A 16,665-nucleotide genomic window follows, 5' to 3' on the forward strand; every position below is an offset into this window, starting at 1 on the left:
TAGATTCATTTGAGCTCACTGCAACCCTGTGAGCAGATCTAAGTTTAACACAGGCCCAGAGGATGCAAAGCCCAAGTCAAGAACAATAACTCACTTCATGTCAAAGCCCAGAGAAGAGATTTCTTTTGACAGCTCCTGTTTCATGCTCCCAGTGAGCTTACTGGCTTCCTGCACAGGCACATGAGCCTGACCTCTCCCATTCACCCACCAGTTGGCTGCACATAAAATGGCCATTAATTCCAGCTGGCACATGGGTTTGACTGAGGCCCTTCCTTCCTGTCAGCAACAGGGAAAGAGAGCCAGGGGGAGGTGTGGAGGGATGAGATAGAAACAAGCAGCAGTCTACAAGCTTCCATCGCAAGCTGTCTGGTTTATACCTCTTAATTGATCATCTACAGTCACACCAACATTTAGGCCAAAACACTTAGAGCTGATTAAGATCAAGAAGCAGCATATTGTCCGCAGAAGCATGAACCACACAAGTAGCAGCACACTGATCTGGTGAGAATTTAAGAAATGAAGCATTCCAAAAAGCTGTGTTGGAGAGTAGTAGAAATACTTTTTTTTTTTTTAAAAACAGTCTCAGTTTACAGGAATAAGTTTAGTTATTTTAACCCAACTAGGTGTGAAGCATCACAAACATCTTCCACTGAAAAGCCCAGACACACTCCTTTCCATATACAGACTGCAGGGCTTCAGCATAGTTAGAACATTTACAAGACACTAACTTAAAACTGCTTTTGAAAAGGGAACACACTGGACATAACTTTGCAAGGTTATAACTGAACAGTGACAAGCCGTAGGATCCACAAGACTAGCTGGTTTGCTTGTAGTCGAACAACATGGATTTGAAAGGAGATATGGACACTGATCTGCATGCAGGACTTAATTGAGAACAGAGCCAGCTGTCAGTAGAAACTGCTACAAATACACAAAACATTTGCTGTTGACTGCATTGCAAATCTTTGCTGAAACTTTCTACATGAAACAGGTCACGAGGCTCCTTAACACAAACGTGGCAGTGGCTAAACTGGCCTGAAAGTCTTCATTAAACTTTGTTTCCTTACTGAAAGGTTCAAACTAAGGACCAGACAAATAAGCAGTGAAAGCAGAATATGGTGAATTTAACTGTAAGAATTATCACTTATTCTCAACTGTCTGATAGCTTGCAATGGAAATTTGTTTGTGCAACAAAGGTAACAACCAAAAGCAGTCCAACTTCAGATGCTCGGGATCTACAGGACACACAAAGCCAGTGGGGGTTTTGTATTGTTGCGGGGCAGTCAGTCACCAATTTGAGTTACAGTGCAGTTCTACAACACTAAGGTAGGAATCATATATGCCTTTTCCAAGCCAACATGGAGGTGGAGATGACTTTCCTGGAGAAGATATGCAGTACTTACTGCTACGGGGCAGTTCTGTCATGGAATTTTGTTTATTAGAAGAGCTAGGAAAACACCTTTATTTAAAGGTGGTTTTGTGCATTCATTCTGAGTATCCAGGTAGTAGACCCATGCAGTATAATCTGGCCATTAGTTAAAAACTTCACCTTATGCATTCTCAGACCCAAAAGCTGCATTAAGTTTGAAGTTATTGCCATTCTATACACTGCCATCCTCTCTCCCAAGTGTTATTATGTAGACAAGCCTGGACAGTATTTAAGCTGAACTCACTGTGTATAACCATAAAAGTTTATGTATTGCCATACAAAACTCTAGGTTTCCTTAGCCTCAATAGCCAAAATTAATGTCACAGCTGTTGGGGGACCAGTTCAACCCGAGAATGGCTGGACCTCAAACCCACTTTAAAATTAGATGATTGGAAATTAGGTGTGAGGATTAAAAGAAGCCTTTAAGATGAATGAAACAGCTTTCATAAGTGATATATGAAAGCAGGTGGTTAGCAAACAAACTTTCAGCTGACAAAACAGACTGAGAAGGAATGCAGGTAGTCAGCAGTCAGTATCAGAAGCAGAAGAATGGTAATACAAGGAATTCAGATGGGAAAGATTTCATTTGAAAGCACAGAATAAAAATCAAAACATTATTTAATAGCAGGCAGGAAAATAAAAGTACTTAGGAAAGGGGATTTCGGTATTGTGCCATGTGGCTGCAAACCTATCGAGCATAAAATGCAGTCAGAAATATTTAAGTTTCTATAACTAGTTTTCATGTGATTACAGTGGTGTTTATTTCTGCCATGCCTCTCAGATTCCATCAACTCCATCACACACACTCTCTCTTGTAAAGTTTAACATGAAAAATCTTAGAAAGTGTTAGGGAAGAGATAAGAAAAAGTGAAGTCAGATGACAAAGCAAGCATCAAGTGCTTTCTTTGTAGAGTATCTCAAAGCAAAGTATCAACACTGCTCCTCACTTCCAACATGTTTTATGACAAAGATACCCATCTCTCTAAAATCTGAATCTAGGCTGACTAGTTACAATAGATAGGGAACTATCTGTTCAGTTGTGAGGTTCTTATACACTGAAGTTACTCTAAAAAAACCTAGTGATAACTCAAAATTAGATTTAGGCACAAGAGTTAATTTCAGCAACATAAAATCTAAAACAGATGGTCCAGGTGTAAAAACCTCAAAAGAAAGGCACAACTATTTATTGCTGTGAAGATTAATTAGAAATCTGCCATAAATACTGAAAGCTATCGTATTACAGCATCATTGAACAAAGGGCAAAAAAACCAACTGTATTCCAAACCATTTGTATTCAAAATTTATTTTTAAATAAAGAAAAAAGACAGTGATTTTAAATAAACATGGTATATTCTACACATCTGTAGATCAACACAACTTTACATTAGCCATTTTTAACTTTTAGTTCTGTTGCAGCATCTTGTACAACATTTGACAATGTTGGTTTCCATTTCATAATCAACCAAACAATACCAAAAGGAATCTATTTGCTTAAGTGAAGCTTTATTTTTCATGACCAAAGATGGCTCTACTAATACAAAAGCACCTGTTAAACAATTATCCCCACCTAATTTTTTTAAAAATGAAGTCCATTCAGCCTTTTTGGTTCTGTTCCATTGCCTGCATAGAAATCAGCATAGAGCTAAATTGAGAGCTAAGCTTCACTTTAGCAGTGCAATGAATGGCATCAAACTTCATGAAACAAATGATGATACAAACGTCAGCAAAATTCAACTATGTAAAAAAATATTAAAAACAAGTATGTTTTCATGGGTCACAACTAGACTAGCTTTCAGTGTGCAACCTTCCTCAGGAAAAGTGCTTCTTCCTGATTCATATGAAAAGAATGAAGCATGCATCAAAAGCCTTTGTTTATATAGAAATGCCCATTGAAAGAGTTCCATAAGGCAAGAGATATTAAGGTGGATGAAGCGTTTTGGCCCCGAGTATGTTTTAGGACGCATACATACACGTTACACTTGTGTAGCATATGACAGGTAAAGGATTGGCTCAGTAAGGTAAAAATGTCAATTTTTATAAATACATATTATTATTGCTAATATGCTACACGTTATCATCCAACTTTTAAAGCTGCTTTGGTGGCATTAGCCTTGCAATTAGCAGCTCATATTCGTGGTGACAATATGCTATCCCATATGAAGTAAAGCAGCATAAATACATTTATGAAAACAAAAGGCTTATGCAACATCCCTCTCTAGCTTTGCTGTGTTTTTTTTTTATTAAAAAATATTCAAAGAAAACAAGTCCAGTTCACCACAAATTAGGAAGTCTCACAACGAGGTTGGAAACCAAGCTACAGGGAGCAGAGAGGGGGAAAAAAAACCCCAAAAAACCACAGCATGCATTATAATCTAGTCCTTTTAGTCATACCACTGGAATACAAAAGTCCAACTTAAAGGCTAGACTAACAGTAGAAGGCAAAAAGCCAAGAGTAGACTTTGTTTGATATTTAAATTAAGATTACAGTTTTAATCAGTAACAGCAAACTTACCCGGCCCTTTAATATATTCACAATATCTACTGCAATTGAATACTTAATTATGACTAGTACAGGTATGTATGTTCACTTTAAAAAGATATTAAATACCTGCATCATGAAATTACATTCTTAAGACATTGTGTAAGAAAATAGCTCACGTGTGAAATGTTTCTGAAATGTATTTCTGCTCCCTTCTACCCCCTACTGCATCCCATACATACATCCCCACCCCCCACAAACATTCACTCACAGGGAAAAACAAACACCCCTTAAAAAAAGGATGGAAATATTGAAGGGGACCAGCTTGGCTAGTTCCAGCACAGTGCTTAACAAGGTTCAAGACAGAACCAGATCAGAGTTAGCCAAAAGTTGCCCACAATACATGCCTGACCAGTAATTCCTTCCAACTCATTCTATCAAACTCAGTCCACTTTTGGTTCATTGCAAGGACTAAAATATTTCATATATACATATAAATACAAGACTCCAGCTTCACTTGTTTGTTTTTGCAAAGTGTTTTCACTTTTATGTTCATTTTGTTCTGCAGCAACTACAAGAGGTAGGCATAAAGCATTTAAGAGCTTCTTTCCCAAGGTCCTGTTACTAGCTCAATTTAGAGGGATAAAACAGAAATCAGCTGTACTTCTGATTCTACTAGGTACAGCCTTGTACAATCCAGCAGGAAAATAGCTATGTGAACCCTGGATTTGCTAGGCTAGCACACCATGGAGTAAGAAGCTGTTCATATCCAGGAGGATAGTTTTTTTTTTAAATAAGAGTTTACTGCAGAGCATTCCTATAGAAAGTAGGTGTCAAGACCAACTCTCTCCATTTCTATTTATACATAGGATCAAAGTATCATTTGGCCAAGACTACAGATGTATTTTCACAGATGCAAGTGCCATGCAAAAATAAATTAAAGAACAGATACCAAAACATACAAGTAGTAAAACTACTGAAGGTAGATTTTCTTAAAAGTATTTATACAAACAATTTATAATACTTTTCTTCTTCCCCCCCTTCTCTTTTTGACATTCAGTTACAAAACTGTGGCTATACATCAAGAATTTCTTCTGCAGTGCCTCCACAACGTAACCTGTAGCGTCCTGTCCTCCAGCTGATAGTGGGGTCCCACAAAGCAGATAGGAAGATATAAATTGTCATGGATTCTCTGATGAACCAAGCTACTGCATAATCAAGTTTTGAAAAACACAGAGCGCCACCCTAGAAATAACAAACCCCAAGTATTTAAACATACTGATTATTCAAAAGGAATTTTAAAGTAATTTAAAACATTTGTGTTACAGATAAATCTATCTTAAAGCTTATTATACAGGTTTACAATTACAGATATCAATGGAATACTTTTTTAATAAGCCAAGAACATTTTCCTGTTCAAACTATAATTACCAATATTAAACATGAGGAGCTTGGCAGAATGACCCAGAAGGTTTGAAGAGAAACTTTTACGTAGAGCAAAAGGCAAGGAAGTGTGACAATTTCACTTTTTTATTTTTGAAGCTTTGTAAAACTCTGTTCGAGCAGACACTGGGTTTTTGCCACAGACCCCAGAAGAATAGCACCTAGATAGAATGCTCCTGCACATTACCAGAAGAGTGAAATTCAAATAAATAAGCCTTTGGCCTATTGCATAGGAAAAGTGGGACTAAAAAAAGCTTAAAGCCTCTATATTTTCTGTTCCTTTGAGAATTTCCAGCTACATGCAGAGCTGGAAATCAAAGAGGCTTCCGATGAGTAGGCACAAAGCTCTTTTACATGCTGTGCATAGTGAGAAGAGTACTCAGAAAGGTGACTGTTAAACTGACCTGCTGGAGACCTACAGAATAAACACGAGGCCTAACTTTATTTCCAGTATGTTTTAAGATTACCAAATGAATATTTTCCAGTATGATGAGAACTATTTGATAAGTTTGAATACACAAGTAATTATGGATCAGATTTGGATAGAATATGGTCACAGCTGAAAGTAGTCTAAATGGTTCCTACAGCATTAGAAGAACAAATGCTGTTCTGATTTGTGAAATCTTTCTACATTAAAAGTTTCTTTGAGGCCTCACTTGTAGTGACAGGAAGATTTTATTTTCAGACATAGGCTACAGCTGTCCTGTAAGTATTATTACCAAAATACAGTGAAAAATGTACGTATATACCTCAACAAATATAAGACAGTGACAACTAAGATAAAAGAAAAAACCAAAATCCCACAAAGCTGCTGTTCTTGAACTGTTAAAAAAAGCTTTAAATTTCTGGATATGCCTAGGTAGAGCAGACTGGAAATGTGAAGATTAAGGGGACAGATACACAAACTTCCAGAGCCTAGGCAGAGGCAGGTGCACATAGGAAACAAAGTTATAACAAACATTTACTCCTTTTTGTGCTACTGTAACTGAAGCTGGAAGTCTAAGAAATAACAGAATTTGACCTGTTATTTCCTTGATGACAAGTGAATTATTTCGTTGTTATAATTAGGTTTAGCTTTTTGCTGAAGTAAATGGCACTGGTAACTTTAATAACCTCCAAAGAAAATGAAGCTGAACATACCTGAACACCTTTTAGTTGAATGTAGTCAAATATAAACCATGCCAAGCAGTGACACATGAAAAATACCATTATATCCCATCTAAACACATGATGAGCTGCCCATCCAATAACTAGACTGGCAACAAAGCACTCTGAGATTGGCTCACAAATTATTGTGGCAGGCAACATATTAATTCGCAGTTTGGCCCACCTAGAAGGGAAAAACAAATCATTTCTGACTATGCATTGTTCTTTATATCCTCTTCCCCCACCTCATCAAATGATGACCCATTATGGTCTTTTCTGACAATGTTAGTTTAATCTCTAATTTACACCTCCAAGTAAAATATTGCAAAAGTTCTCCCTTTTAAAAGATACTAAGTTTTGGGGTTTTTTGGGGGGATGGTGGGGTTAATAACTATACTTCTGTGGAAAGTCAGTGCCTCTCTCCCAACACTAACAAGAAGCATGCATCAAGCTATGCAGTGGAACTTCAGCATTCTGTACATTAGATCAAATTAACTTGGAAAACATATTTCCTCTCATTATCAGGTTACCTGCATCAGAAGCAGATGACAGGGGTGCGTGGGAGAGGAAGTAAAGATTAAAATTTTACCTGATCATTCTGGACTGAAACTGAGAAATAGAATATGAACCGGAGTTTTGCATTGCAACTTGTGTGGCCATTGCAAGTTTCCAGCCCCTGAAAAGTGAATTTATTATTATTTAAAAAGTGCAAAGAAGAGATACAGAAAACAATTGGAAAACACACCCAAGAATTTTATTAGGCTTGAAAAGTTTCTTTGGTAATGTGCCATATTATTACAATGGGTATAAGCAAAAAAATTAAGTGTATTTATCAAGTCTCTTCATTAGAAGAGAGCAAATACCATGTGAATAACACTTATACCAAGTTCTCAAACTTGTTTCTAAAGGAATAGACAATTATATGGTTTAGTTATTTCTAAAACACTATATTGACAGGACAAAGCACGTCATAAGCATGTTTGCTGTATACATGTAAAGCTGACCTGAACACCTATACTTATAGTATGTACCATGTGTTTAAAAAAAGATTTCAGAGTCATCTTACCGGTCAGCTATAGCTTTGGCCATAAAGTAATCTTCAGCAATATATTGTGCAAAAGCTATTAGTCCTCCAGCTTGATCCAAGACATCCTTCCTCATCAAGCATGACATTCCTGTTACACACTTAAAGCCAGTTAAGTTGGCTGAAATATATGACCTTGGATGTGAAGTTCCAAAATAAACCTGACAAAACAAGATAAGGCTTTTAAAACTCTATATGTATTTATGCAAGCACTACTCACTGACACTGTTTGGAGGGAAAAAAGTGCTTAACATGGCCAATTATGACAGTGTAATTGGAAAGATCTTTAGCACCAATCTAAGAAATCTAGCCTACCACCAAATCTGAAAAATCTAGTAGTAATATTGGCTGTGTTTTTACAAATCTTTAAGTGGATTCCACATATTAAACTACCATATTTTATTTGTTATTTAATTTCTAACTTATTGAGGTTGTTCTCAGGCAACACATTAAATCTCCATTAAGTAACTTACTAATCTCTAGGATTAATATATTATTTGGTGATAGCTGACAGACATGCTGTCTCCTTCCTCTTGTAAAGATTAACTGCATCACTGCATACATGAAATTTCTTACTAAAATACTAATACATTGAGGATTAGTACATATACAAGTCTACTTCCTGCTGAGGAAGTTTCTCAGCTGACAATTGCAGAAAGTTGAGACAGTATTAGAGGAAAACAGGATGTAACCCTTGTTTGTGTTCTACTCTCCTCAAAGGCTCTGCTTATACCCCTTCTGGAAAAGGGATACTGTGTGAGCTGGACTTTGTTCTGACTTGTCATGGCCATTTCTGTGTTCCTTTTCAAACATCAAAATAGAATTAATAGCCCTTTCTGACAAAGCATTAGAGAGAGTTCTTCAATTTTAACAAATTTTCTTTAATGAAATCCATTGCTTCCATCCCGTAATCTTTGTATTGTAAGCTTAAGTATTGAATCAATGTTCAGAGCACCACAGTAGAATTTGAGCATTTAAGTTATCCTAGATAGTTTGAAGTGTGACTGCAGCTGAAAATACACATTTCTTCACTCAAAAGGTACAAGAGGTCTTGCAAAAAAACCCCCAAACCCAAAACAAACCAAAACCAACAACATTGCACTGACCTGTTCAAGGGTAGCAGCAAAACCTTGTCTGTCTGCAACATAAGGAAGCCCATGGACCAAGCCTACTTTTTCAGTCATTTGATTGGCCATATCTGTCAGTGTGTCTGGTGTTACTAAGTGACAAATGAAAAAAAAAGAGAGTTCATTGAGCAATTCTGTCATTAGCAGACTACTGTACAGAGACACTAATTCTCATTCTATTACAATTATCAAGAACACATATACCTCGATGCACAGTATCTTGGAGGAACAAAGTTTCAGAAAATTAGTACTAGTGATTAACATCATTATTATGATCAACAACAAATACAAGGGAAACAGTTTGAACAGTATTTTTTTAAATGGATTTTCACCTTTAAACATTTTTATACAATGACAATATTTTTCCAAGATTTTTAACTTTCATTTCTACTGGTGATTCTCAGTCAAAATAATCTCCAACAACTGCTTGCCTACAGACATCTGAGCAATATAACAGCACATTACAACACACACCTACCTCTGATTCCACTATCACAAATCCATACGAGATCATACTTGGCAACTTCATAGCCAGGCATTAAGTTGTTGATCTTGGGGTTGATGCCAACCTTCTTGCCACCTAAAAAATACAAACATCATAAAAAATAACATATGGGGGGTTTTTTTAGAACTCAACATATCTAAATATGTTGGATATTGAGTCTAACTGATGAACAGTAAGTTTTTACCCATCAATTCTTAAAGTCCACTTCTAAGAAAAGGATTTAAATTTTAAGTATTCCTTCACCTCTATATTTTAGATCTTTCTATAATTATGTAGAGAATTAAAAAAAAGAACAAATATTCAAATGCTTCCTCAATTTGGCAGGGTAACAAGATTAATGTCATTAAAAGGGCAGTAGAACTACAAGCTTTACTACATTCGGTAAGGTAAATACTCTCTATCTTTTATTTCTTAAGACTACTAATTATGACCATTATACTCTACAGTAATTTTAGCAGAAAAATGAAGGAGCAGAATAAGATGACACTCTTCTGCTTCCAACTGACAGACATGGCCCAGTTTGTTTCATGTCAGAAAAAACTCTGCTACCAAGTTCTAACATCCCTTCCCTCCTCTAATTCAAATGTGAAGTGAAGAAAGGGTGCTACAGTCTAAGCTGATGAAAAAGGATTGTTGCAGGACCTCAAGTTCAAATACAGCCACTGAACCAAGTCACTTCCAGTATATTTAGTTCAGTGCAAACACAAAGTTTAAATTGCTGTTTCAGATTTAGATGGGAAAAGTTGTGGGGGTTGCATAAATCGTTCCTCATTGAGGTTTTTTTTTAACTGATGCCACAGATTGTGACTACAAGCTTACTTTACCCTAAACTGATGATTAAATGACAGAACTAACATGGGCTGAACAAGATAGCTATTTATTTTAGATTACTATATATGGAGTTGAAGACCTAAAAACATTTTAGAAGTAAGAGTCCCACCTTCGAGTTGCACTGCTTACCTATGAACAGTCTAGCATCAACATTTGGGTATTTCCCAAGGAGCTTTTTGCACACATCAATAGCTGGATCATCATGATCTTGTACACAGAGTAGTACTTCATACTAGTAAAAACAAAAAATGTATACACACACACATGTATTTACAAACACACTTAATATCAATATGGTCTAGGGAATAAAGCTTAAGAGTGTACTAAACCGAAAAAATAAAGAACACCATTATAGAATTAAAAATATAAAATTGAATCTTATATTCAATGAAATTACAGCACACAAAATATTAAAGGAATGGCATTATGATACACTTGACTTCACACCTCTGAACTACACCTTCCTTTCCTTTACTTTGTAGATGCAAATGCAGAACAGCACTGGAAGACAACCCAGAGACCAGTATACACACACTTAATTGTATAATAAAGCTAAGTTCAGGAACATGTATATGCATTTTCCTCATTAATAGAGTAATGGTTGAAAAAAGAGGTAAGGCAAAGCTGTAGCTGTTTCAGCAATCAAGCTACATGCTTGTTACACAAGCTACAGGCAGTGTGTGAGGAAATAGCATTTTAAGAATCACTCAACATTTTGAGACAGCTTTGCAAGCTTTGATGGAGATATTTGTTTCTGCATTAACAGCAAATTCCTTGAATACTCCTTACTTTATATAACCTTCCTCTCGCCCTGCTAAAATTACTGAACTATTACAACAAGTTATCAGAGCTCCAATCCAGAGAAGTGAAACAGAAAATGCAAGTTTCTGATCAAGATACCCAGAAGCCATTTTTTACAGTTGAAGATTTAAAAATTTAATCCCATCAAAAACAATTTTTTTGGACCTTATCGCAGTTGTACTCAACTGGTGATCAAAACAATTCTTAGTGTCCCTTGTACTATTCTGTCACCTCACTGAACTTTATTTCCAGTAAACTACTTAAGCTGTCTGTGGGCTCAGTGACAATCTTTGATGTTCTTGTTCAGTTAGAAGTACTTCATACAACATAAAAAGTTAAATAAATACATTCTTCTGAGAAAAATGGTATTGTTGAACACAAAAACCCCATTGACTCTCACTGCATTCAGAATATTGTAGAAAATTAAAATCTTAACCACTAAATGGGAGTTGGTAACACTTGGTCTAACACTACATACTATCAGATAAACACATCTCTACCTCTCAGAATGCAAACCAAAGCCGATTTGCCTAAAGGCCAAGCAATATTTTATTCCTATCATTTTACCAGCATGGAAAATGGAATTTAAAGGGTAAAAAACCTGTCTCTAAGCAGACAGGGCCTTCCACCACAACAGAACAATCCTGACAGCATGAACACCATAGAAATCACCAACTGAAGAGAAATTAGTTCTTTATTGCTCATCCAGTTAAATATGTAAAAGAACAACTATTCTGCTAGTAATTAAATAACTAATCTTCAATGCACAGTTGCAATGACACTTCTGTATCCATATTCTCCAAGAAATTCAGCCAGAAATAATAAAACACTTTGACATTCCAATATTTGAAGAGAGAATTTCACAGTAAATACTTTGTTACTGCATACAGAGGCCAAAGAACTACAAAATGCATGACTAAAGCAAAAGAAATACAAAGATGCTTATCTACATAAATGTTACAATCAGTTTCATTTGGACAACATAAATAGAAAGATTTCTGCCAAAATTATAATACACACAGTAGGTAAGATATGTCATGACTTTTATCAGTGAACAGTTAAGTCATGCAGTTTACTAGCTGCATAACTGGCTTCTATGCAAAACAAGATTATTTCACACATGAGGTATCACAGAAGAGTGTCAGAGAATCAGTATCGCTGCAGGTTGAACTCAGCTTCACTGGAACAGGTTTAAGATTATTCTTTCCTAATAATTTCTCTGTGGGCAGCCAAACTTTGAATACCAGGCAATACTGTTCTAATTTTTGAGGTGTAATGCCAATCTCAAATTAAGTATTTTTGTAGTTATTGCGTTTTCAAACAGTTTGGGGATCTTGCTTGTACTGTATCACCTGTGCCCCAGTAAACTGAAGCATTCATACCTCCATTTTCACTCTTTTTGGGAAAAGTTATTGTCACTACTGTTATCTGAAATTCAGATTTATATGGAGTAGCAATAATTTATATAAATGGGTGGCAATCTTAAAATATCAGAAGTAAAGGTCAAGACTATCTTTCAAAACAAGGTCCAGCATAACTGTTTTTCTGAATTCTCAAACAAATTGCATCTGTAGTCAAATGTTTCAGCTGCATAACATTTTGATGCTCATTATATCATAAAATAGATTAAAATATTGTTGCAGCTTCTTTGCACTGCTTACAATATTGGCATACACAGCATGCCTCAAGTATTCTTTAAACTTATCTTGGCCACATTTAATCTTTATTGCACTTTTGTTGAGTCAAAAAGATTCAAATGCTCATGCTTGAAGCTTTTCAAAAGTCCCCAAGCTTTGTTACAGAAAAACTATCCAACTTCTAATAAGTTCCAAATGGTGAGTTGGTTGGGGTTTTTTGTTTGTTTTATGCTGTCTACTGAGCAGTAAGTTTAAAGCTCTTAGTCAGAATACACAAAGGAAACTTGCTGTACAGCTTACACATACCTTTGACCTTTTACAACTGAAGCAGCAGTATCAGAATCAGTTTTGAGAAGAATTGAGAAAAGTTTTTAAAGTAAATTACAAGTTTTAGATTTCAGGAGATATGCAGTAGGAAACATAGTCCTTTTTCCATCCACAGGAGCATACACCAAGTAGTGAACAATGCAGCATTTGCAGATTTCTCCATTAAGTTGTAAGCTCCTTAGAGCAATGACAGCATCTGACACACTTATCACTTATATTACAAAGTCAAACTGTGTACAACAGCCAGTGTAAGCTTTTATTAACTATTTGTTTCCCAACACTGATAAGTGGCTTGGAGACTACCCTACCTACCAACAACTGGTGAAGTACACCACTTCATCATTAGGCAATTATTTGTTAGATAGGACATCAGTAAGAACCACAAGAAAGTTTCAGTCTATCAGTAAGTGTTCTCTTTTAGAGGACTTGTTACAAAGAAGTAACGAATTGGGAAGGCTGTCTGGCCTCTCAAACAATCTTTTATAGATCAAAAGTTTTCATACTGCTATAAACACCACAATACGGGAATAATGATTAAACAAGTCTTAGTGAAGTGTAGACTATGTTGCACCCCTAAGCCTTGGTCATGTTATAGACAGCTTTTCAAAAAGGAAAAAGTTTTGTTTACAACATGTAAAATGTGTAATTATGCATTTGTGGAAAGAAGAACAATCCAAGACATAATCAAGTTGCATGGTTCTAGCCCAAGCTCCTGATATGACTGTTGGAGGCATGGGAGGAAAAGAGACACTAAATAGTATACATACTTTTGGATAATCCAGTTCAAAGAAGGTTTCTAAGTTGTTAATCAGGTTAGGATCCACACCTTTTAATGGCTTTAGAAGTGAAACACCAGGAAGCTTGCTATATGGCTGTTTATCTGTGGCTTTCTTATTGAGGTGGAGACGTCTGTAAGGAGAAATAACATATACCACCACATAAAGAAAATATGCTAGAGAATTCCATTCACAATACAGTCAGAACTAAGAAAGCTTGGGAGTTAAGGTTGTTGCAAAAAAGTTAGTTTTGGTTGTAGAAACAGCAGCTATTTTTATATCTGACAGTTGATACATCAAAGGCAATGCCTAAAACCCTTTAGCATTATATGTAGGTTAAATTCAACCTTATTCAACTTTCTAGACATTTCAGATTAATGCATTTTGTACAATAAGAGTATAACTTTTTTCAAACTGCACAGGAGACAAGATTCTTCCTCTGTAGATGCTTTCCTCTGTAGCATTAAAATCTCATAGTGTTATAACAGGATAATAAAAAACAATTTACTGTAAGGCAAAAAAAAGGGTCAGGTGCTTTTCCCTGCGTTAAGTTTTGCAAAACTTACAGCAAGCTGAAAGCACGAGGGAAACAGTTGATCATACTGATAAATTTGTTAACAAACACCTCCAAGAAAAGGATAGGGATCAATCAACTGTAGTATAAAAATTTCTAGAAACTGGACATCAGCCTGGATCAGAAGCAAACAGAGTACACAATTCTAAACTCACTATAATTCAGCAATAATATACAGAGTAAATTGATGATCATGTCACAACTCACTAATATGAATGTTTAAGCCTACACTCCTGTATGAATGAATGCAAAATTAAATTCTGAAAGCTTGATTGGCCAGTAAACAATCAAATTTGCATCTATGTATTTTAAGTAACTGAAGGAAAAGCATTTGCTGAAGCTTCACACTTGTAAATTAGTGTATATACTGCATATCGTAGTTTTCTAACATGCCCAGTAGTCAAAGAATATTTCATTGCAGCATGTACCTAATGGTATCAATTCTTAACTTAATGACTTTCCCACTTTAAAATTTACAACATGCTGCCTCAAAAAAACCCTAAAAATGGGAACAGGGTTGCTTCATGGAATGCTTCACCCTGGTTAAATGATTAAAAAAGTTCCTAGGAAGCATGGTCCTGAGAAGTGTGCCTGACCAAGTGAAATTACTGAACTACGAAGGAATTACACTAAGAAGAGATTCCAGTAATTCCCTAAAGGTATTTTTTCCTGAAGTGGGACAGCAACATCACATTTGTTACCTCATCAGCTCCCCCCACCCTCCCAGCATGCTCCTTTCAGGCAGATTTGCAGCTGGACACCAGGGACATAATGCTATCACAAAGAATAAACAGACTCTCTAAAAAGACAGGACAAGGCAGATGATGTCCTTGTACTGTTATTGAGTCCAAGCCTCGGCACTGCAGAGGTAAACTGAAATAGTCTTGTTGAGCAATTAACAGCCAAGGGACAGTCAGACCAAAGTAAGAAAAGCAACAGTTCAGATAGCTACCACAGACAAAGATTTCATTACCAATTTTCACAAATGTAACAGCAAGGGCTTTAGTGCCAGTAAGAATGAAGAGTCTCAAGAATGCAACTTTGACCAGGAGGAACAAAAGGTAGGTAATGCAAGGGGGGGGGGGGGGGGGGGGGGAAGTACTCCATTTAAAACGGACTGTAGCAATGCACATAAGTTTGTACAAAGGCAAAAGCCTTGATGAACAGAAAATAAGAGAAAAGTGGCAGAATAAATGGAAAAATGTAAGGAAAGAAAGGATGAAGACAGACTTGAGGCAGGACTGTGATAAAGAAAAAGCACCAAGTGATAAAACTGCAGAATCTTGCAGGGCATCCTATTACAAACCATGCTGTCACATGGGATGATGCAGGTGATTGAATTACTTAAAGAAAATCCTACACATGGTATAAGAGAGAAACCTTGAAAAACACACAAATGAAGCATGCAACATTATCAGAATCTGCTCAGCTATGAAACACCATACAGAGACTTTTGACAGAGTATGGGTCAGTATGGTAAAACTGTCTCTAACATGCTATTTTAAAAATAAGGTTCCAGTTCATATTCCATTCATAATGCTGCACAGAAGTGGCAGTCTGCCACACTGAGAGTACTGTGGTATTGTGACACTAAGGTAAAGCAATTTCCACACCAGTAATTGCAATGCTCTGTTAGACTCTATGGAGCAAGAGGCAAATTAACAGTAATCCAGATCATTTTACACTGAGGAGGACTATTTGTGAAGTTGGATACTCTGAACAGGAATTAAGAAGTTACAACTGAAAACCTACCATCACCAAAGAAACAGATCAACCATTAAAAACAATTTACAATATTTTAATTAAGGCTAACATTTAACATGGAAGTGAAAATAGACTTAAATTTAAACAACATTAACATTGTTGATACAGGTATGTTCTAAATGAAGTTGCATGTTACAGAACATGCACCAAAGTCAAGGTAGCATGAAGCAGTAAGTTGGTATTTTTGAGCACTAAATTGTAGTTATGGTGGTTCAGTTCTCTCAGACACGTGTTGTGATCAGTGGTCTTCATTACCACAACGCATGTATGATAGGTACAGTTCAAAATCATAACGGAAAGCAATCCTTTCACAAAGTTTGTATCATGTATAGAATAGTATATATTATTTTGCATTGAAATTAGGCCAAAGCAGTCAAAACATTAACTATACAGGTATATTTGCTTAATGTATTTTTTCCTACCTTTGCCTAACACAGTAAGCTGCTGAAAAACACTATATTGAGGAATGTATTACAACTCTGAGCTCTGAAACTGATGCTGCCAGAGCTCTATTTAAAGGCACTTTCAGATCCTGTGTGTGAAAGACCAGTACCCAGGTTATCTATAAGCACTTTCACACCTACATATTAAATGGATCAGCCTGCAATTCCTAAGTAGTGAAACTGTGAAATTCCTTTTAAGCAGTCTGTTGCTGGTGTATGCAGGTGGGAAAAGAAAAAAGCAGCAGCATGCATAATTGTATCAGAAGCTATAGTTCAACTATCCTATATCACTAAGAGGC

General features: G+C 36.1%; 1 protein-coding gene across 1 annotated transcript in view; it reads right to left on the minus strand.

Moving 5' to 3' along the window:
- Positions 1-715: 715 nt before the first annotated feature.
- The window catches only part of UGCG (UDP-glucose ceramide glucosyltransferase), a 31,446-nt gene continuing 15,496 nt past the window's right edge, over positions 716-16,665 (minus strand). The window contains exons 2-9 of the mRNA XM_075739314.1: positions 13,577-13,718; positions 10,174-10,276; positions 9,187-9,288; positions 8,688-8,800; positions 7,564-7,742; positions 7,087-7,173; positions 6,492-6,681; positions 716-5,153 (exon numbers count right to left, since the gene is read on the minus strand). Of these exons, the coding sequence (XP_075595429.1) occupies positions 4,983-5,153; positions 6,492-6,681; positions 7,087-7,173; positions 7,564-7,742; positions 8,688-8,800; positions 9,187-9,288; positions 10,174-10,276; positions 13,577-13,718 (1,087 nt within the window). The 3' untranslated portion in view covers positions 716-4,982. The remainder of the gene's footprint in view (positions 5,154-6,491; positions 6,682-7,086; positions 7,174-7,563; positions 7,743-8,687; positions 8,801-9,186; positions 9,289-10,173; positions 10,277-13,576; positions 13,719-16,665) is intronic.

This window comes from Balearica regulorum, chromosome Z (genome assembly GCF_011004875.1).
Source record: "Balearica regulorum gibbericeps isolate bBalReg1 chromosome Z, bBalReg1.pri, whole genome shotgun sequence".
NCBI lineage: Eukaryota > Metazoa > Chordata > Aves > Gruiformes > Gruidae > Balearica > Balearica regulorum.